At 48.0% G+C, this 22,545-nt stretch overlaps 1 protein-coding gene across 5 annotated transcripts in view; it reads left to right on the top strand.

Moving 5' to 3' along the window:
* Nucleotides 1–21,844, top strand: part of NEDD9 (neural precursor cell expressed, developmentally down-regulated 9) — a 121,615-nt gene extending 99,771 nt beyond the window's left edge. For 4 of the 5 annotated variants that reach the window (XM_052647989.1, XM_052647988.1, XM_052647990.1 and 1 more), the window contains exons 3-7: nucleotides 11,017–11,118; nucleotides 12,036–12,137; nucleotides 13,121–14,338; nucleotides 16,531–16,620; nucleotides 19,368–21,844. In XM_052647989.1, coding sequence (XP_052503949.1) covers nucleotides 11,017–11,118; nucleotides 12,036–12,137; nucleotides 13,121–14,338; nucleotides 16,531–16,620; nucleotides 19,368–19,877 — 2,022 coding nt within the window. In that variant the 3' untranslated portion in view covers nucleotides 19,878–21,844. The remainder of the gene's footprint in view (nucleotides 1–11,016; nucleotides 11,119–12,035; nucleotides 12,138–13,120; nucleotides 14,339–16,530; nucleotides 16,621–19,367) is intronic. The other variant, XM_052647991.1, reaches the window with a different exon arrangement.
* The last annotated feature ends 701 nt before the right edge of the window (nucleotides 21,845–22,545 follow it).

Genomic DNA, 22,545 nt, shown 5'->3' with positions numbered 1-22,545 from the left:
CCCTTAGAAGGCAGAACCATGTCTTAAAGAGCAAGGAGTAGACAGGAGCACCGGGGTAGGGGGCAGGATGGGGAGCCGGGGGGCAGCAGAGTTAGTCCCATACAGAGAACACTTTCCAGGAGCATCTCATGCCTGCCTTGTTACCAAGAGCTCAGAGAGTGGCATCCTGGGACTCATGTTCTGCCCATTTTCCGTTTAATCCTCCGGGCTCGGCAGGGGCCCTTGATGGGTCTGGTGCCTCTCGAAGCGACAGCCCTGCCACACCCCTGGGTCAGCGCCTTTCAGATCTGCCACCAGGTTCTGCCATGTGAGCCGCCTCCACCTGCCATCACCTTTTTCTCCCAGTTAAGTCACAGCATCTTCCTTCATCCTATTTAGGAGGAAATGGTACCCAGAGGCATCTGGGCGCAGAAATTCTCACCCTTTCCTCTTCCCATCATCACATCCCTTTCAGGCAGTCTGTGAGCACCTCTCTGAAAAATCCAAGTCAAAAATCTAGATTTCGTGCTTCGTGTATTGCTGAATTTATTTGGACAAGAAAAGAACCAACATGCTTGCGCCTTTTATAGTTTTCACTCAAAGAACATTTTGGGCCTCAGGATATATATATATATTTTTTTTAATGGCTGTGCTGTGCCCAGCTCTGTCGTGGGCTGTATTCAGCCCCGTCCAGAGAAAGACCTCAAACACTTGCAAAAACCGGACGTCATTTCCCATCATGTTCTTTCACGTTTAAATGCTCTTAGCTGCTCTCTGGCACTTGGTCACTCCATAACTAAATATTGCTTTAGCACTTGCTACACAAAGCGCTTCCTGAAAGCAGCGGGGAGACGTGCTGGGGTCTAACAATCGGGCCACTGTTTGCACAGAGTTGTTTGCCGTCCAAACGCCATGTCAAAGGAGCAGGACCCAAGAGCGTCGTTCCACCTCTGAGTTTCAGTGACATTTTTCTCTTTTGGAAAAAGGACCCGGCCATGATTTTCACGTGGCTAGCAAAAGGTTTCGTTCTAGCCTAAAACCAGACATCCACATGTCCTTGAAGGAAAGTCGATCACCTCCCTAAGTACAGGGGGAGAGCTCTCGATGCACACGGGAGAAGCAGTAGGAAGGGTTAACCATGGACATGGCCCAGGAGGGTGTATTTCTAAGGCCAGACTCAGTTTTCATTATATTGTTGCTATGCGAGTAAATAAATGAGCTCACTGCTACACCCAAGCGGAGCAGAGAGAATTTATAGAGAATTAATAAATCCAGCGTAGGCAACTTGTGGCATTTCCTCCAGTCAGAGAAAAGCAAGAAGTCATCTTGTATTTTAAACAGACAAACCCCTGTAACTTTGCAGTTTCTGAAAATGGGATCCAAGCTCTCATGAGCCGGCACTGATAATACTGATGTTTCTTTTCCTGGGCCTTTCTTTAAAGGAAACGAGTCACACCGTCCATGGGCTTTAAGACAAAGAGGTTATTATAAGATAGAATAAATATTGTGGTGGCTCTGTTAATGCTTTTTAAGGGCATTTAGGTGGAATAAGTCCTTTCCAACAGGCAGTTGTTGAAATCGAAATACCCTTGTTAATGCACAAGTCCCAGAGACAGTATAAATAAAACACGGTGTCGAGGGATTAAAGATAGGAAGCCATCTAATTTTACTTTCCGTATATATCTAGGAAAACAAAAAGACGATTGCTAATCGGTGAGGGCTGCTTTTGAATTCAGACGGTCTTTGGTGATGTTAGCGTCAAGGTGACGAATATGTGCTGTAACCACTATGGCATTTTTTCACTTCTCATCAGTCACCCATTACATTTCCTGAGCACCACCTGGGTTGCCCAGTTCTTGCTGAGGCCTTAGGGCAGAGCACCAGGAGCTGGTCACACACATTCCTGCTCTGCTGGTTTCAAGGGTCAGCTCCACTGGTCCATTACTGAGGCGTTGTGTGTGTTAAGTCGTTTCATTCGTGTCCGACTCTTTGCAAACCTATGGACCAAAGCCCCCCAGGCTCTTCTGTCCATGGGATTCTCCAGAAAAAAATACTGGAGTGGGTTGCCATGCCCTCCTCCAGGGGATTTTCCTGACCCAGGGATCAAACCCACATCTATTACGTCTCCTGCATTGGCAGGCGTGTTCTTTACCACTAGTGCCACCAGGGAGGTGTTATCTGGGTATCAGAAGCAAGGGATTGTGGAATTCAGACCATTCCTAATGTTGCTTTGGATTGTAGAGAGGGACACAGAATTAAATCATGGAACACAGAGATTCAGTTACAGAAGACTCCTTCCTACTCACTCCGAGTGGAATTTCTTATTATTTTTTAAAATGTTAAAACTTAAATCCTATTTTTGTGATTTTGTGATTTTTTTTATAAATACATACATCAACTGTAGAACCATGAATAATAATAGCAATAACAGTAATAAAATATTAGGGGACTTCCCTGGAGCCAATCCAGCGGTTATAAGACTTTACCTTCCAGAGCAGGCAGTGTGGATCTGATCCCTAGCAGAGAAGTTAAGATCCCACATGCCTTGTAGCCGAAAACACAAAACATAAAACAGAAGCAATACTGTAACAAATCCAACAAAGACTTTTTATAAATGGTTCGCATCAGGGATTCCCTGGTGGCTCAGTGGTGAAGGATCCGCCTGCCAATGCAAGAGACATGGGTTCGATCCCCGGTCGGGGAAGATCCCACATGCCGCAGAGCAACGAAGCCGGGCACCACAGCTGTTGAGCGTGGGAGCCGCCAGTGAGCCCACGTGCTGCAGTTACTAAAGCCTGCACTGCGTGCCCGTGAGGCCTCGCTGCACAACAAGAGAAGCCACCAGAATGAGAAAGCAGCTTTCGCACCCCGACTAGACAGCCGCCCGTGCGCTCCCCAACTAGAGAAAAGCCTGCACGAAGCAGCAAACACCCAGCACAGCCAAAAATAAATAAATTTTAAAATTAGTTTTTAAATGGTCCACATCAAAAAATAAAAAATAAAAAGTTAGTAAAAGCTACAAGAACAGGACCGATGGTGCTGAAGTTCCTTGTGCTCCTCCGCATCCCGGCCTGGGCTCTCATGCTCTCCGCCCAGTGCTTTCTCTCAAGCAGGAGGAATTTTCTGTATCCTTTTTCCTGTTCTTTGTTCTTCCTTCTGGTTGCTGGGAGCGTGGAAGGAGGGAAAGAGTCAAAACAGGAGCGTGAGTTGGTTGGCGGAGGGAGATGAGAATTTGTGTAAGTACATGAGCCGTAGGGCTGGGGCAAGGGGGTGCAGAACGTGAGGGGGCCTGAGACCCTATTAATGGGCTTTCACCGCGTTGAGGGCGGGCAGGATCTGCCTCCATTCGCGCCTCAGCCGGCTCTCTCCCCACTTTGCTCGCGGCCCCTGAATGGGTCGCGTCTTGCTGAAGCTCCCCTAACCTCAGGGCCTCTGCTCTGCTGCGCCCCCTCCCCAGCGCCCACCAGCTCTGGCTTTAAGAAGGTTCAGTGGATGTCCACGGGAAGCAGTGCCTCCAAGGACACTCGCTGAGACACTGGTACAAGGGATGCCCTGTGAACAGAAGTTGTCTGGAAAGGAAGTGTGTTGCTTCTGAACATTCCTCATGCATATGCGCCCCACTTTTCCGTGAGAGCCTCTTGACAAACCCAGCCCACTGAAAAGAAATCCACCGAGGAGAAACTCAGTAGTCTCTTGGATTAGGTTCTTTGCTGTCTTTCTCTTGGATAAATCTCTGTATCTCTCAACATTGCAAAGCACGCTTTCCCCTGGGGTTTCCTACCGTTGTGTCTTGTGTGTTGTGGTGATAACTATGACAATGGCAACACTGATACGACCAAAGTCAAACAGTAATCCCAGTAAATCCGCTCATGATCACCAGGCTACAGTCTTTGTCATGTCCTGCTTTAGTTTGAAATTTCCACAGCCTCATAGACACCTTCGGGAACACTTTATACGTTTGCGAAGGTCAGTGTCTTTCTACATGACTTCGATTTTAGGATGATTAAATTTGGTTTTCTCCTACTGTTTAGTCATGAGGTTCCCTGGTGGCTCAGAGGTTAAAGCGTCTGCCTGCAATGCGGGAGACGTGGGTTCGATTCCTGGGTCGGGAAGATCCCCTGGAGAAGGAAATGGCAACTCACTCCAGTATTCTTGCCTGGAGAACCCCATGGACGGAGAAGCCTGATGGGCTACAGTCCACGGGGTCGCGAAGAGTCGGACACGACTGAGCGACTTCACTTCACTTTAGTCATGTAACATTTTGAAAGCAAGTGGCTTTGAGATTTGTGGCCAGACATCCTGATCCTATTAGGAAGGAAGCAGGAATTGGCTGTTCTGTTCTTGTTTCACTTGCCTGTCTCCTGCATTCCTGGTTATCTTTGATTGTGTTGGACATTGTGTTTTTTTTAATATTGGTAGAAATAATCAAAGCCCTATAAAGATGTTCTGTACTTTCAAAGAGGATTTCACTTCTCTCTGCCAGCCTCACAAGCACACATAAATCTGATTTCAGGCTTTGAGATGTTCTTGCCCACCATGATGACTTAAAACCTAGCTTAGGCCTGTACAAGGGTAGGTTTTCTTCCAGTTAATCCTTACTTTCGCATGCAGCCATTAAGATCCCAACCCAAACTGGAAGATGGTTTTCGTGGTTTCTACCTTGAGGAGCTCTCAAGTCCCCTCACCCATAGAAGCTGAAAAAACACAATGTAGCCTCTCATACCTATTTTAGGTCAGCAAATGCCCAGAAGAAAGCAACCTCAAAATTCAGGCCTCTCTTTGTGAATTTCTTCTCTTCTTTCCTTTTCTTTGTCTTCTTTTTAAAATTTATTTGGCTGCACCAAACCTTAGTTATGTCACACGAGATCTTCATCACGTCATGTGGGACCTTTTCACTGTGGCAGGCAGGCTCAGTGGCGCCGCGGCATGTGGGATCTTAGTTCCCTAACCAGGGATCGAACCTGCACCCCTGGCATTGCAAGGCAGATTCTTAACCACTAGACCACCAGGGAATTTGCCCCTTCTCCACTTTTCTATTTTGACCTGCTAATTCTTTACTATCTTTTAACTTTTGATACCCTCAAGAGGATTTTTCATATTACCTCTTCACTTTTTTAAAGCTGTCTTCATTAGGATGGTTGATCTGAATTACCTAGTGCCCGATTTAAGTCCAAAAGTAAAATCTGCATAACCTAGGTAATGATTATGATAAAGATAGCTGAGGCTTACAATTTTATGCTATGCCAGGTACCCTGTGTACTTGATGTCACTTAATACTCGTAATAGCCTATAAGTATTATCATTTATGTGTTACTAACGAGGAAGCAAGCTTCCCTGGTGGCTCAGGTGGTAAAAAATCTGCCTGCAATGCAGGAGACGTGGGTTTGATCCCTGAGTCAGGAAGATCCCCTGGAGAAGAAAATGGCAACCCACTCCCAGTATTCTTGCAATGGGAAATCCCATGGACAGAGGAGCCCGTGAGGTCACAGAAGAGTCAGACTCGATTTAGCGACTAAACAGCAGTGAGGGAACAGGCTTAGAAGGGCAAATGCCTTGGCCATGCCCTCATGGCTGCTAAGCGGCATAACCAGGGTCCACACCCAGCTCTGCCTGCGTCCTGCGTCCAGCCTATGTTCTCAATCACTCCGCTCATCAGATCTGATCCTTTCAATGGGCCAGAGACCCAGTGTGACCTTGGCCTTCGGTCCGAGGTTTCATGTGACATGGGCCTGTCCCCTATTTTCAGAACTAGAGAAAGCATGACCCCTGTTCCTTTCTACTGTATCTTCTTTCTGATGTAAAGGTAAAAGGCAGAGTTTGTTTTCATTTCTTTTTGCAAAGCTCCCGCATATGTTTCTGGCTTGCAGCTGAGAAGAATGCAGGTGTTTGGGTCACGTGTGGGCTCTGGACTGGGGGAAAGGAAACCACCAGAGAGTGAGGCAGGTGATAAAATGCTTCCATGGTTTCTGATTGGTCACCTCTACCCAAGACTCCCCCTGCTTTGTTCGCCACCCCACTGGCACAGCGCTGCCCTGCATGGCTGATAAGACATGCCCCTCCTCCCACGAGTCCCACTCATCCTAGAGCTGACCTATCTGGAAACCAGCCTCATCCTCTGTAATTCCCCTCTGCAGAGCTACATCCCTTTGCTTAAGGAAAGTCTCAAGTTTTCTTTAGTTCGTGACTATATTCAGTCCATGGTGGTGGTGGTTTAGTCGCTAAGTTGTGTCCGACTTTTGCAACCCCATGGACTGTAGCCCATCGGATTTCCCAGGCAAGAATACTGCAGTGGATTGCCATTTCCTTCTCCAGGAGATCTTCCCGACCCAGGAATCAAACCCAGGTCTCCAATGTTGCAGGCAGATTCTTTACCAACTGGGCTATGAGGGAAGCTATATTCAATCCATACGTTTATCCAAGATCTACTATGTTCAAGGCACTTTGTCGGCCCTGTGTCCGTGTCGACAATGAGAAGAAAAGAGATGAGATAGTTTGAAACAGTCAAACCTCAAGGGATAAGCACTGTTAGAGATGTAAGTACACACACAGTCAGTTCCAAGGAGGGAGATGTATCTTGTCTGGGAAGGGCTTTGTGGGAGAGGGGCACTCAGGTTGACCCCAAAAAGTGAATAAAATTTGCAGAGGAGGAAAGAAAGTCAAGCATCTTGTACAGCCAAAGCATGAGTGAAAGCTCAGAGGTGTGGCACACAGGGTGCCTGCGAAAAATGGAGTGCTTCCGCCTCGCCAAAGCACAGAGCTGGTGAAGAGCTTTTGGCTTCTGCCCTCAGACTGAGGGGGGTGAGGGAGGAAGAAATACACAGATGAAAGTCAGGACTGGCACCTGGGGGCCAGAGGCACGTGTCGTTGGCCCAGATGCTGTTTGAAATAGTTGAGCCAGTTTTGAAAATCAGATATCACATAAAAACCCAGATTTCTGGCTTCTTGTGAAAATTGGAAAGATCTGGCAACCCAGGGAGTGTTTTTTTTCAAGATGGCAGTTGGCTGGAGCTGAGGACTGGCTGCCATCTCTCAGAAGGGGAGGAGTTCTGTGCTCCCAGCCCAGGATCTCAGCTTGTCTCTCCCTTCCCCCGACCTGCTCAGCACACAGGCAGCTCAGCATCAGGCCTGGGCCCTGCAACAGGTGCAAACTCAGGCCAACGGAATGTAGAGACATGGGTGACAGACCGAGGGCTCCGTCCCGGGCCAGTGACTCGCACACCTGGTGGTTTTCAGTGTCCCCTAGCTCTCACTACCACCCTAGACACACACACCCCATCTTTCAAATTTCAGCATGCATGGGTCTCAAAATTGAGACATGGAAGTCTTAATAGCATCTCTAAAGAGCTCATGCTGTGCAGAATCTGAAGCAGAAAATGACGCGAATTAAAGTATGGGACAGGGTAAGCCCTGAGCATTTTCTTGCTTTTTCTACAAGCAGAATTAGTAGATATCATTATATGTACGTTAATACACAATATTAGTTTTTCTCTTTCTGCCTTACTTCACTGTCTATAACAGGCTCTGGATTCATCCACCTCACCAGAACTGACTCAAATGCATTCCTTTTATGGCTGAGTAATATTCCATTGTATATTTGTACCATAACTTCTTTATCCATTCATCTGTTGATGGACATCTAGGTTGGTTTCATGCCCTGGCTATTATCAATGGTGCTGCAATGAACACTGGGGTACATGTGTCTTTTTCAATTATGGTCTTCTCAGAGTATATCTCCAGTAGTGAGATTACTGGGTCATATGGTAAGCAACACAACATTGAAAAGCAATTGTCTTCCAATAAATTTTTTTTAATCTGAAAAAAAATAATTAGTAGTGAGTTAAGATAACCCTGGTTTCCAAATATTTGATCCTCCCCTACTGGGATCCAGCCTCAGATTTACTCAATGGACATGTCTACAGTCTGCCCTTTGCTCCATAGCTCTTTTCAGAGATCCATCTTCAGACTCTTCCATTAGTTGACACGAATGACAGGTATGCAAACATCCCAGGAAGGGTGGATTTTTCGCCTGGACAGAAAACCCTCTGCAGGGAAACCAGGAAGACAGTTTCAGGTGCATCTGGTCACAGAGCCTCGAGAAGCCCAGTTTGCCCCCTCTTTGTGGCATCACTAAGGAATTAAGAGGTCACTTTGGTAATTCCTAAGGCTAAGCCCTTGTAACTATAAATAAGTACGCAGAATGAAAGGAATGCAGGAAAGGAAAACAAACGGAGGGAGAAAGGAAATGAAAAGCTTGACCTGATTTCATTGAGAAAATTAGTTTTTAAGACACCCTTTGTGTGGAGCAGTGGCATCCTTACCACTGGCAGCCTTGCCTGCCGTGCAAACGCCCAGGAGATTTCGCCCCAAATGTATGTTCCCCTGAGCCAGACCTTGGTGTTCCTTGTAGGTTGAGGTTCAGTGATCCTGGGAGAGAAAGGTTTTTGTGGACTTTGTCAAGCAGAAAGAAACTGGGCTTTTAAACCACAAAACTGGATACTTTGTAAGGTACAGAACAGTCAGCACTTTGCTCTGAGGAGAGAACACGCAATTGGCATGAAAGTGACCCAAGCAGTGGGGTGAGGAGGAGACGGTCCAGAAGGGGAAGGCGTCCAGCTCCTCGTCCTCCCAGGCGGCACAGGGGACCTCACGCTATGCTCCGCCCGCGTCTGACCAGATGCACGCCCGGGTCCCCTCTCCGTGCCATTTGAGAACCGATGTGAATTGGATGGTCACGTCGAGGGAGGCTGTATTTTGTTGGCTTTTCGCCCCTGTGGTTTTCACCATCTGTTTCTTTTAATGCATAAACAAAGAAAATGACTGGTTTGGAATGCAAAGTGGAAAAAAAAAAAAAAGATGACCACAGGCATCCTCTAAATGAGAAAGAGGGAGCACGCAGGAGTTCAGTGACATTTGTCAGGAAGTGAGGCGTTAAATACTGGGGAGCTCGGATGCTCTCTGCCAGGGACTGTCCGCACAGGCAAGGCAAAGCCTTGCCGGGGACCCGCCTTACTGAGACGGCGCCTCCTGTTTACATGTACCAAGGGCTATTTTCAGATACCAGCACCACCCCATCTATCTCCCAGCCCCCCTCCATTTTTCAAACTAAAGATGAAACCCTTCGGCTGGCCTTCAGCATAACCAGCCTTGATTTTCCATTAGCATTATTGCTAACTTGACAGCCTTGGATAGAATCCACTCTTAGAAGCTTGTAGACTGAACAAAAGCAGGGTTGTGAGTAGGTTCTATTAAAGAGCCAAAGCAGAGAGCTATAAATAGAGGAGCTGATGAGATAGAGGAAGAGAAGGTACTTCATGTCTCTCCTGGACAATAGTGAGTGAAGAAAAAAAAAAAATCATCTAAGGGCATGGGGAACACAGTGTATCTTTCTTGAGCGACCAGCATCCTGCTTTAAAAAGGAAGACTTGCTCTGCACGATACAGTAGCCACTTTGTGAAATGGTTCTGTATGCTCTGTGCCAACAAACCTTACAGCAAGAGACGCCTCTTTGAAACCCGGGGCAGTGGAGACATGGGCTGGGCTGGTGGCTGCATGCTAATCTCTTTTACCTTCATTGCAAAACATAATCAGCTACAGGCACCAGGGATTTAAAGAGCAAATTGAACCCAGGCATTTAGAGCCCCCAGGGAGAAGGGCACTGGCGCTTTTGGCTGAGTTCCACCCATTTCAGGGTAAGATGGATATGAGCATTTTTCGCATACTTTCGTAGGCAGCCTGACGCCAGAGTTTTCACATTAGAGAAAGGATAAACGATGATGGTTTCTCAGGGAACAACCAGCTCTTCCTAATCTGTGATGTCTGTTCTCACAAATGTCCCGGACAATACTGAGCTGGGTGCTGTTAGCATGTCGCCCCACAGGGATGAGGCAGACACAAGACCCTGGTCATAAAAAAAAAAAAAAGAAAAAAGACCCTGGTCATTTAGAAGCTCTGGGGGGGATTAAATATATTTTCAAAGGAGTTTACGTTCCAGTCATTTCTCTACCCATGCTTAGGACACAGTGGGCCGTGTAGATACGAAAATACGAGCCTGGCGGGTGAGGTTTGTTTCATTGACATTAGTTCCAGATGCTGGGTTGCGATGAGTGTGTCTGACATCTGACATCACTTGGTCGTGGGCACCGTCTGGACATTTGCTTTCCTGGTGGAAATGGGAGAATGATTAGACCTGAACTTCTTCCTGGTCGGCTCCAGGACTCAATCTTTCATGCATTTCATTCTTTAGCATGAAAGCTCCTGGAGGCTTCTCGGGACAGTGTTGTGCAAGCTTTAGCTTCATAAACCTATGGAATTCGTGGCCTATGGAATTTTAGTTGTAATCATAATCACGTCAGATGAAGAGGCTTCCTGGGGAAGGTATGAGAGGAATTTTAAGTGGCTCAACTCTATTTACATTATTCACTTTACAAATGGTTTCAGAGCCCCCCCCACCCTTTTTTTTTTTTTTTTTCTTTTCTTTTCATTATGCTGTGCTCCAGAGGATTGATCTGGGACTTTCATAATTTAAACACAATTCTCCCTTCAAGGGGGCTTCTCACGTGGCTCAGTGGGCAAAGAATCCTCCTGCAACGTAGGAGATGCAGATTCAATTCTTGGGTCAGGAAAATCCCCTGGAGGAGGAAATGGAAACCGACTCTAGTATTTTTGCCAGGAGAATTCCATGGACAGAGGAGTCTGGTGGGCTACAGTCCAGGGGGTCGCAGAGTTGGCCACAACTGAAGCAAGTGAGAAAGGAAGCTCCCTTCAAGTACCTTTCGGGAATCAGGACTTGGTCTGACCACCTTTGAGGTGATTTTATTACCATGAGGAAGGCAGAGAGCTTTCAGGGCCTGGTTCTTCCCTGGGATTCAAGAGGGCCTTGGAAGTTGACTGGCTTGGTGTCTCCTCGTCTCCTTCCTTTGGTCTCCTCCCTCTTCCTTTTTTTCCTTAGTTGGGGAGAGATGGGGGCGGAGCGTCTAATTATGAGGCTTTGCGATGCCCTCAGGGCTGGGAAGTTTACTCTTGTCTCCCCATCCGCAGGTGATCACGCCGGTTAGGACAAGCCACGGCTATGTGTACGAGTACCCGACCAGATATCAAAAGGACGTCTACGATGTCCCTCCTTTCCAGACGGCTCATGGGGTGCGTACCAAGAACACGGTCGTCACCGGGGGTGGGGCACCTCGGGGCAGCTTTCCTTCTGGGCTCCAGAGGAAAGGGAAGTTCACAAAATCTGCACATTTCGTGTGAAGCTTTATTTAGGTTGTCTATCCAGGGGCCAGGATTACTTGTTTTCTGGATTTGCTTCATTAAGGAATCCGAGGCTTTGATCTCACAAAGCTTTTCTTGCTTATCATTTTCTCAGGGAGCGTAAAGTTTAAACTACACTTTAAAGTACAGACAGTGTTGGGAATTCCCTGGAGATCCAAAGGTTAGGGGGCACAGGTTGGATCCCTGCTCAGGGAACCAAGATCCCCTCATGCTGTGCGATGCAGCCATAAACCATTAAATTAATTTAAAAAATAATAAAGTACACACAGTGCAGATTTTTTTTCACCTAAGATCATTTTTATACTCAATCTAAGTCAAAGAACCCAAAATTGAAAAATTCCATCAATTTTTATTACATAGAATTCAGCCAAAGAGCAAGGGAATACATAACCTGGTAAACACATCCATCATTAAAAGCTTAGGACATAACAAAATAACAAGTAGGTTTTTTCTTGGTGGCTCAGTCGTAAAGAAACCGCCTGCCAGTGCAGGAGACATGGATTCGATCCCTAGTCCCAGAAGATCCCATGTGCCACGGAGCAGCTCAGCCCGTTAGCCACAACCGAGCCTGTTCTCTAGAGCCAGGGCTCTGCAATAGGAAAAGCCCCCAAAACTCAAAGCCCCCGCATGGCAACTAAAGAGCAGCCTCCTCGCGCCATCACTGGAGAAAAGCCACACAGCAAGAAAGACTCAGCACGGCCGAAAATAGATGTGTAAATTAAAAAAAGAAAAAAAACATTAAAATGACAAGTATTTCCATGCTGGCTAACTCAGGTGTTTCTCCCCAGGTGTACGACATCCCGCCATCCTCTGTGAAGGGCCCCGTGTTTTCTGTCCCCGTGGGAGAGATAAAGCCTCAAGGGGTCTATGACATCCCTCCTAGCAAAGGGGTAAGTGAGCTACTGCAGAAGCTGCCAAAAGCACGCGTGCGCACACACACGCGTGTGTGTGTGTGTGTAAGCTTGCACACACTGAGATAATCCAAAGAGGAAAAAACTTGTCTTTGTGTGCAAGAACAGGGAGGGAAGGGGAGCCAGGGGTTAGGAAGAGACAACAAAGACGATTGTAGGGATTCCATGTTTAACCCCCTCCCCATAAGAAAATGGGGCGGTCAATAAGGCGAGCCAGTAGGAAGGAAAAGCAATCGATTCTGTTTGGCAAGCAACTCATATATGTCCTGTGGTGGTGGTGTAGTCGCTCAGTCGTGTCTTGACTCTTTTCAGTCCCATGGACTGTAGCCCGCCAGGCTCCTCTGTCCATGGGATTCTCCAGGCAGGAATACTGGCGTCGGTGGGTTGCCATGCTCTCCTCCAGGGGATCTTCCAGACCCAGGGATCGAACCCAGGTCTCCAGCACCGCAGGCAGATAGATTCTTCACCGACTGAGTGAGCAGGGAAGCCTATATGTCACATGGCTCATGTTTATACAGGACGTCACAGATGACTCAGGCTGTGCACACCCGTACAAGTTTGGAGTCACTGTGGGCTACGCCGGTACAGGAAGTACAGTTATCCTGATTCCACATAAGAGGGAACTGCATCTCAGACCCTTTTAGCAGCTGATTGAGCTTCACCCCCGCTGGCAGGTCTGGCAGGAGACCTCGGGTCTCCTGACATGTGGTCCAGGAACCCCGAGAGCAGCTGAGGCAGGAGGGTCCACACAGGGCAGCGGGGTGTCCAGGGGAGGGCGCCCTCGACAGAGGGTGGGGACGAGAGCCCTGTGCAGCCTCGGGAGACACCTAGTGCCTGGAGGAGAGGGGAGGGGGCGGCACCCCGGAGGATCGGTGGCCCTCTGGGGACGCACCGCACGGTTTCTGCACTGCCGCTTAGACCAGCTCAGCAGATAACAGCGTCCTTGTCCGCTTGCTTCCCAGGGATACTCCACTCCACCCTCCGGCTACAGAGACGAGGCCGGGCTCCGGGAGAAAGAGTATGACTTTCCGCCTCCAATAAGACAAGCGGGCAGGCCCGAGGGCGTCTATGACATCCCCCCGATGGGCACCAAGCCCCTGGGGAAGGACCTGCACCCTAAGTACAACGGCGACGCCCCCGGAGCTGCTGAGCTGGCCCCACGGAGACACGGCGCGTCCCTGACCGAGCCGGCCCCCAAGCCGGGCCCACCCGTGGGCTCCCAGAACAACGATGCCTACGACATCCCCCGGGGTGTCCAGTTTCTGGAAGCACCAGCAGAGACCAGCGAGAAGGCCAGCCCGGAAGAGAGGGACGGGGTGTACGACGTGCCGCTGCACCAGCCGCCGGAAGCCAAGGGCCCTACGGACGTGGTGGACGGCATCAACCGGCTGTCCTTCTCCAGCACGGGCAGCACGCGGAGCACCATGTCCACGTCCTCCACCACCTCCAAGGAGTCCTCGCTGTCTACCTCCCCGGCGCAGGACAGAAGGCTCTTCCTGGACCCTGACGCAGCCCTCGAGCGGCTGCTCCGGCTGCAGCAAGCCCTGGACGGGGCCGTCTCCAGCCTGATGGCGCTGGTCACCACCGACTGGCGGAGCTACGGCTACATGGAGCGGCACGTCAACGGGGTCCGCGCCGCCGTGGACAGGGTGGAGCTGGCCCTCAGGGACTACCTGCACTTCGCGCAGGGCGCCGCGGCGAACGCCGCCTGCCTCCCCGAGCTTGTCCTCCATCACAAGGTGAAGCGCGAGCTCCAGAGGCTGGAGGACTCCCGCCAGATCCTGGGCCAGACCAGCCATGAGCTGAGCGAGTGCGGCTGGTCCCTGAACGTGCTGGCCGTCCACAAGCCCCACAACAAGTGGGACAGCCTGGACCGCTTCGTGATGGTGGCCAAGACCGTGCCGGACGACGCCAAGCAGCTCACCACAACCATCAGCACCAATGCCGAGGCCCTCTTCAGACCCAGCCCCGGAAAGGGCGGGCCGGAGAGCGTCACGAACTCCACCGAGTACCCGCCCGCCGGCTCCCCGGGGCAGCTGCTGCCCGCCGGGGACCACAAGGCCCCCGCCCTCAACAAGCCACTGCTCCCCAGCCTGGGCAAGGAGCAGCCCCACGACTGTAGCAGCAGCGATGGCTCTGAAAGGAGCTGGATGGATGACTATGACTATGTCCACCTGCAGGTAAAGACTCCAGACTCCTAAGGCCCCGATATTCACATGCAGGGGCCTGGGGCTCACACCTGTAAGATGTAGACTAGACCATTGAAGTGGAGACCGCGGTTAAAGGTTCAGGAGCACGGTTAGTGGTTCACAGTCTGGAGGTGGTGGTGTCCAGTAGGAAGAACACTGGTCTGAGGGTCCAGAGGCCTCTAGACTTCCAGGACACTGACTGTGTCACCAACTTATGTAAACTCACCTGACTTCCTCATTTGCCAAATGGATGAAGCCTAGAGTTAAATTAGATCTGATTGATATGCCTCAGGCAAGCAGGAAGAGACCAGCCACCCCCGACCCAAATAGGATAGTGCTAAGTTGCTTCAGTCGTGTCCACCTCTCTGTGACCCCATGGACCCTCACCCGCCAGCCACCTCTGTCCATGGGATTCTCCAGGCAAGAATACTGCAATGGGTTGCCATGCCCTCCTCCAGAGGATCTTCCCAACCCAGAGATCGAACCCAAGTCTTCCGTGGCTCCGGCATGGAAGGCAGATTCTTTACCGCTGAGCCACCAGGGAAGCCCCAAGTAGAGCATTGGGCCCTTGAATAGTCAGGGCAGCTCCACTTATATTCACATTTCACTATATGGTTCTACAGGATATTTAATTGGAAGAAAAAACAAAAAAGGAGCGGGGTGCTTCAATGTTTAAGAAAAAAAGATTCAAAACCCTCTGCACTAGAAAATTTTCTAAGTTACCTTCAGCTCTGTACTGTGTGTGTGTGTGTGTGTGTGTGTGTGTGTGTGTAATTACTCACAGAGAAACTTAACCCTACCATAGACTTACTTTGAAGACCACTGGGCATTTACCAATTGATCTAGAAGTTAACCTGCTTATGGGAAATCAGGCCATCACAATCTGCCTCCTACAAGTGACAGTTCTACCAGATTGACCCAAGATCATGACAGCTTGCCCTTTCCATTCAGGGAATTAAAACATTCTACAAGATCCGTTATTTAGAATTTGGCTTACTATCTCATTCCGCTATTCTTTTCATTTGACTGACAGCCATGGATTGTCCCAAGGATTACTGAACACCTCTCCATTGTGTGCAGCAGGGGGAGGAGAGAGCAGAGCCACACCTTGTGCTGAAGAGCAGTGTGGGGTGAGAGTAGATGGAGGCATTAAACACCTCCCCGGGGACTCCCCTTGGCAGTCCCAGAGTTAAGTCTTGGCACTTCCAATGCAGCGGGCACAGCTCCGGTCTCTGGTCAGGGAATTAAGACCCCACATGCCGTGTGGCTGGGCCAAAAGATAACAAACAAACAATAACGACAAAAGCCATTCACCCAGCTGGCTGACCAACTCTGCATTTTGGAAAATACTAGTTTGGTGTAGAGCTGCACATAATTTGAAGAGACTAGAAATGTCATGTGGCCCGCATTTAGACCTGCAGGGGCTTCCCTGGTGGCTGAGAAAGTAAAGAATCTGCCTGCAATGCTAGAGACCTAGGTTCTACCCCTGGGTGGGGAAGATTCCCTGAAAAAGGGAATGGCCACCCACTCCAGTATTCTTGCCTGGAGAATTCCATGGACAGAGGAGCCTGGCAGGCTACAGTCCATGGGGTCAACTGAGCAACTAACACTTTCACTTTGGGACTTTCCAGGTAGCACTAGTGGTAAAGAACCCGCCTGCCAACGCAGGAGATACAAGAGGTGCAGGTTCAGTCCCTGGGTTGGGAAGATCCCATGGAGGAGAGCATGGCAACCCACTCCAGTATTCATGTCTTGAGAATCCCATGGACAGAGGAGCCTGGTGGGGTACAGTCCATTGGGTCACAGAGGGTCTGACACGACTGAAGCAACTGAGCAGGAGGTTTATGGGCTTGCAAATAATCTATTAGAAAAGAACCCTGAGAAAAAGCACTGCATAAGGAGGTTGGGGGGAGTTGGGGTCATGAATAGTCCTACAAAAATGGTAAAGTGGAGCGGAGAGCATGGCGCCCCATATGGAAATTGATCTTAGTTTTCACTTCTGATCTACACAGTGACTCTGGAAGTCCGGATGAGAGCTGGGGTTCACAGGGCCTAACCGGTCGTGCAGGAAGTTTCCAAAGCAGTGGAAAGTAGCAGAGAATTTGTATGTTTGTCAATGAAGCTGTTAGCATAAGTGAATCATGGTGGTGATGTAATGTTTTCTTTACATTGAAAAATAATAGGGGAAGGAGGAGTTCGAGAGGCAACAGAAAGAGCTCTTGGAAAAAGAAAATATCATCAAACAGAATAAGATGCAGCTGGAACATCATCAGGTACGTTCAATCGGAACAAAAACTATTAACTGTTGAAAAAAGACTTCCCATTTAATCAGAAAGGTACGGCTTCAAAAGATCGTGATTTTGATCCTTCCAGTACACTTTAGCATAAATAGGGTATAAGAACAAAAAGAAGGTTTTATGGCCTTGGTGATCCAGCTGGGTGTACCTGCACTCTGTTCAAATAGCAGCTTTCCAGGCCAAGCCTGTACGTCTAACACATTAGGACTGTTTGGGTTAAGGCAGTTGGTCTCAAGGAGCAAGACCCACTCAAACTGGCCCAAGCAAGTGGGTTTTATAGTAAAGCCCTAATGGGAGAGCTCAAGAGCAGAAAAGGAAGGTAGAGCCACATCTGAAAGAACTAGGACTGTCCATTCCGTCTCCTTTCTGTGCTTCCTTTGCTTCTCTCCAAATTGACTTCTTTTGCCTCTGTTTGCTGGCAGTTTCCTCTGCTTCTCTACTCATTTGGCTTCCCTGGAACTTTTACAGAACCCATAAATGGCCACTCAGTCTTTACTGTAGATAGGTTTTCATCTCGGCTTCCTAAGCTAATAACTCCTTCTGTGGTTTATAAAATACCCCCCAAAAGAAAGTCTGAGCCGTATCCATCTGTCTGTCTGTCTCCTCCTCTCCCCTCTCCCTCTGTCTCTCCCACACAAGCCCATGGCTTGGCTATCCTAGGTCTAGTCAAAGGGTTGGAGGGCAGGATTCAGTGTTTTCAAAATATATCCTAGTCCATTTACTAAGGGCTTCGGGCAAGGCACTTTCATTCAAAAGTTGGGCATGAGTGCGGCAAATAATGGGTATTGCTAATGTAAGAGCATAAAAAAAGTGAGAAATGGATCGAGGATTTCTAGGCCTTTTAAAGTGAACTGAAATGGTGTCCAGTGACATGAAATAGCACACAGAACTCAGGAAACCAGAGTCCCAATCTGTGCTGCCTCACCAACCAACTCTGTGACCTTAGGCAAGTCACTTAATCTCCCCAAACATCAATTATTTCTCTATAAAGTGAGAAAATCCCTCTCCCCTCCATCTAATGAGATGATATGTTTATGAACATACTTGGAAAAGCATAAGCTAACTATGCTGAAGCATCACGCTGTTTATATTTGCTTTGGCGTTTGGCCAAGTTAAGACTGCAGGGCTTTAGGGGACTTGTTGGAATCATAGTAATTCCTAAGAAGAAACCAGAGTCTAAGGAAAAGGAAAGCTCACTGTGCGTTTCTCAGGGGAGAAGCTGGGTGAGGTTAGCCATGCTCAGACTCAACCCTATTTGAGGGCAGAAGATTGACTGACCCCTAAACTCCAGTGATGGATAGCCTTTGCATGCCGAAGAGAGTCTCTCCTGACACTTGGTGCAATAGCTGGAAATTATTATCATTGCATTTTAAATAATACACCATCTAGGAGCAATGAGAGAAGGGAGAAAGTTAACACTGAGTCTGACCTGGGCTGAGGTCCCTTCCTTCAGACAGTGTTGAGGGTCTAGGTGTTATGAGCCCAATCAGTGTTCAGATCCTTTAGAGAAGATCTCTTCTGCAGTGCACGTGTATTTGTATGCATTTGTTGTTTTCTTGTTTAGTTGCTAAGTCGTGTCCTACTCTTTGTGATGCCATGGACTGTAGCCCACCAGGCTCCTCTGTCCATGGGATTCTCCAGGCAAGAATACTAGAACGGGTTGCCATTTCCTTCTCCAGCAAATTTTCCTGACCCAGGGATCAAACTCAAGTCTCCTGCATTGGCAGGCAGATTCTTTACCACTGAGTCACCTGGGAAGCCTTATTTATATGCATTAGTCATCCCTGTGTTGCTGGATAATGACATTTATAAATCTGGACAGAAAGAGTAGGAGAAATAAAAAAGGGTCATGGATTATCTTTTATGTAAGTGTCTGCAAGGGACAAAGTTGAGGCTTTCCGCTAGAAGGAGCAAACAACATCAGTGGCTGACTTGACAAAGAGATCCCTACATTTGCTTTTCCCTGGCCACCACTCAATAAACATTTACCTAGAGCCTACATAATACCAAACATTATTCTAAGCACTTTGCAAATGTTAACTCATTTAACCTTCGTAAAGACGTAGGTAACTGTTGTTCAGTCGCTCATTCGTGTCTGACACTGCAATTCCAAGGACTGCAGCACGCCAGGCTTCCGTATCATTCACTATTTCCCGGAGTTTGCTCAAACTCATGTCCATTGAGTCGGTGAGGCCATCCAACCATCTCATCAGGGTGTGTAGCTCAGTGGTAGAGCATTTGACTGCAACCATCTCAACGTCTGTTGCCCCGCTCTCCTCCTGTCTTCAATCTTTCCTAGCATCAGGGTCTTTTCCATTGACTTGGCTCTTCCCATCAGGTGACCAAAGTAATGGAGCTTCCGCTTCAGCATCAGTCTTTCCAATGAATAGTCAGGGTTGATTTCCTTCAGGATTGACTAGTTTGATCTCTTTGCTGTCCAAGGGAGCTGGGTTGAAACCCTACCCTGCCTTCCCTTCTGAGGACAGAAGAGACCAATCGTGCCCAGTTGCAGAAGTCAGAGCTGGAGGATTCCTTAGGCATCCTCTTTCTCAACCTCTGCATTTTACAACTCAGGAAAGCCAGGCAACCTGACAAGGCCTGGCATCTAAAAAACCACCTGACATGAACATCCCTGCCTTAATCGCTACAAGCCCTGGTTAGTTTCCACTTCGGCACACACCGCCTTGTCCTTAACTAAGTCGGGCTTTTTTTCTCCCCTGCAGCTGAGTCAGTTCCAGCTGCTGGAACAAGAAATCACAAAGCCCGTGGAGAACGACATCTCCAAGTGGAAGCCGTCCCAGAGCCTCCCGACCACCAGCAGCGGCGTGAGCGCGCAGGACCGGCAGCTCCTCTGCTTCTACTATGACCAGTGCGAGACCCACTACATCTCCCTGCTCAACGCCATCGACGCGCTCTTCAGCTGCCTCAGCTCGGCGCAGCCCCCGAGGATCTTCGTGGCCCACAGCAAGTTTGTCATCCTCAGTGCCCACAAACTGGTGTTCATCGGAGACACGCTGACCCGGCAGGTGGCCGCCCAGGACGTTCGCAACAAAGTGATGAACTCCAGCAACCAGCTGTGCGAGCAGCTCAAGACTATAGTTTTGGCCACCAAGACGGCCGCGCTCCACTACCCCAGCACCCCCGCCCTGCAGGATATGGTCCACCAGGTGACCGACCTGTCCAGGAACGCACAGCTCTTCAAGCGCTCTCTGCTGGAGATGGCCACGTTCTGAGCGGAGACGCAGGAAAGGGAGCACTGCCTTGGGTTACTGAGGAAAACTGGAAAACACTCTCTGGTTTTTGTAAATCTTGTCTATTTTTGTAGATATTTTTGTATAAAAGTGAAAGACTTTCACATTTCATGGGTTAGATGGCATTCAGAAATTCAGGGAACTCCGGGGGGGTGGTGTGTGGCCTTTTTCCCCCCCATGTTGTTCTTATGTATACACATAAGCATCTGAGACACCAATTGTACAGAATCTTATCCACGTGTGTGTGACTACGTGTTCACGTTCGTTTGTAGATGTTTGTCTGATACATTCCATTAAGAACCATGAGATAAGAAGCACCTTAGGAGGCACCTCCCAATGCTGCATTTTCTTTTCAGAAAAACCTACCAGCTGGTTGTAATATTGCTCTACATATACTCGTGATTGTTCCGAGCCTGTCACTCCCAAGTCTGAGACACACAGTACAGTGTATTTGCAAGTGTTCACCTTCCATAAGGAGGCGGGTTAATACCTTGTTTTCCTTTTTGAAAGCCCTTCCAAAATTGGCCGTCTCGGACGTGTTATTGCAAGATGCCTCACTTCTGGTTGAAAAAAACCCTCTTAGAAAGTTTCAGAAAGTCTTGATATATCTTAACCCAAACTCTGACACATTAGGTGCCAGAGGAGAGACACGTGTGTTTTGAGGCCGCTTCCTGATTAGCGCTGGGTTGTTTCAACACAGGACGCTGTCCCAACAAAAGGGGACCATGTGTTCCCCAAAGACTTTCTTTTGTGGCCCCACCAGGTGGCATGTGGGATCTTAGTTTCCAGACCAGGGTTGGAACCCATGCCCCCTGCATGGGGAGTTCAGAGTCTTGAACCACTGGGCCACCCAGGAAGTCCATCCCCAGGGCTTTTTGATCATCGGCATTTATGAGTAATCTGGCCATGAGATTTTCCAAAGGACATTTTCAGATTTGCAAAAAAGCATATTGTTTGCAGCAGGAATTCCTAAAAACACATTGGGCAATGATCATCCACAAAAGAAGGACGGTTCCACCTGAGTTGTAAGCGGAGGCCTTTCTGACTGTCGTCATCCTCTTCGGTGCTGCTATCCCTGGTACCTGAGGGAAGCTGGCCAGTTCCTCAATCACCTAAAGGTTAGAGACGCCAGGCTACAATCTTACTCTTAAGAGAAGTCGTGGCTTGACCCTGTACCCTCCCTAAAACGTGCACACGCAGACCCAGCGCTCAGAGCAGCTGTCAGGAGCCCATCTAGGCTTTACAGCTCTGTCTGCCCAATGACCCCGTGAACAGCTCATTCACTGTCCCCCAGCTCAGCACAGCATCCATTCCACAGTCTGTCCTCTGATACATGCTGGGGTTGGCACAGCACAAACGCATCACAAGCCATCGGATTCATCATGGGGCAGATGAAACCCTTCCAACCCAATGGATAAATGTGTTCACATATCACCAAGTCAAGAAGCAAGTTATTTATGGTTTATCAGTCCAGTTTTCATTTAATGATCCCACTCCAGTCAATTGGAAAATGTTTGATTTGCAATATATGCCTTGACTTAATTAAGCTTGCTTGCTTTAGACAACCAAATTATTGGAACAGGAGAGGATTTAGGAGAGAAGGATATATGATTTAAGTGGGATTAAAGAAAAAATCAGTGAAACTTACCCAGGAGGTGCTTTTTCAGAACCAGTGTTGTAGTTCTCAACATTCTATTCTGCCAAAAGAAGTCGGATTGCTGTAGGACAAGCAAGTGTGTGTGGAGGAAGGGGGTTGCTAAAAATCAGCAATGAGTTTGAAAAAGTGTCCTTGTAGATTTCATTGTATCATGTGTATTTCTTAGGAGATGACTTGTTCTATGCTAAGAGGCGACATTTCATGTTTTCAAAACCAAAATGTTCAATCTGTGTTAATCTCTTTCCCGTACTATATGTAGAGGCTATTTTTAAATCATTAAAATTTTGGATGTCTTTTCATAGGCCTTGGGTTTTCTTTTTCCATTTCTTTATTTGTCACACAGTTAAATGTTAGCTTATTTTGGCACCCCTAACATAGTTGAATTATGGTGAGTTTATTAATACTATAGATCTGGATTTTTGAGTAAAATTGAGAGCTATTCATTCATTTTGTGTCACTTCGGGATGTGTTGCATTTGAAGAAAATTCTGGAATTTGTGAGCATTACCAAACCCAAATGTCTGGAAAAAGGCTTCTCTTCACCAGGAAGCCTGAATATTTAAATGGTAGGTGGGATGGTATCTGCTGTCATAATGTGAATGTACTATTGATGTCATTTTAGAATCAAAGAGAATTGCTCAATGCATTCTTGAATAGACATCAAGAAATATTTAAAAGAAAACTATATTGATGAAAATAGATTTATGACCACATAAATTATCTTTAATGCTTGGCCCACTTTCATTCTGCTGTCCCACAGAGTTACAGATGAACTATTTGAATATACCTTGAATATACTCTTTTCCCACATCTATAAACATTTCCAAAGAAAGTGTCAAGGCACTTACTGGGAAATGGAAAGTCTTCTGGAAAAAAAAAAAAAAAAAATGGTGCTTGATAAACTAGATCTCCGCATGGAAAAAGCGGAATATTTACCTTACACTCTACATAGAAGTTAACTCAAATGCTCAAATGGATAATAGACCTGAACATG

The sequence above is a fragment of the Budorcas taxicolor genome, chromosome 11, assembly GCF_023091745.1.
Source record: "Budorcas taxicolor isolate Tak-1 chromosome 11, Takin1.1, whole genome shotgun sequence".
NCBI lineage: Eukaryota > Metazoa > Chordata > Mammalia > Artiodactyla > Bovidae > Budorcas > Budorcas taxicolor.
Note: the sequence above shows the minus strand (reverse complement) of the source record. Positions and strands in the feature narration are given on the sequence as shown.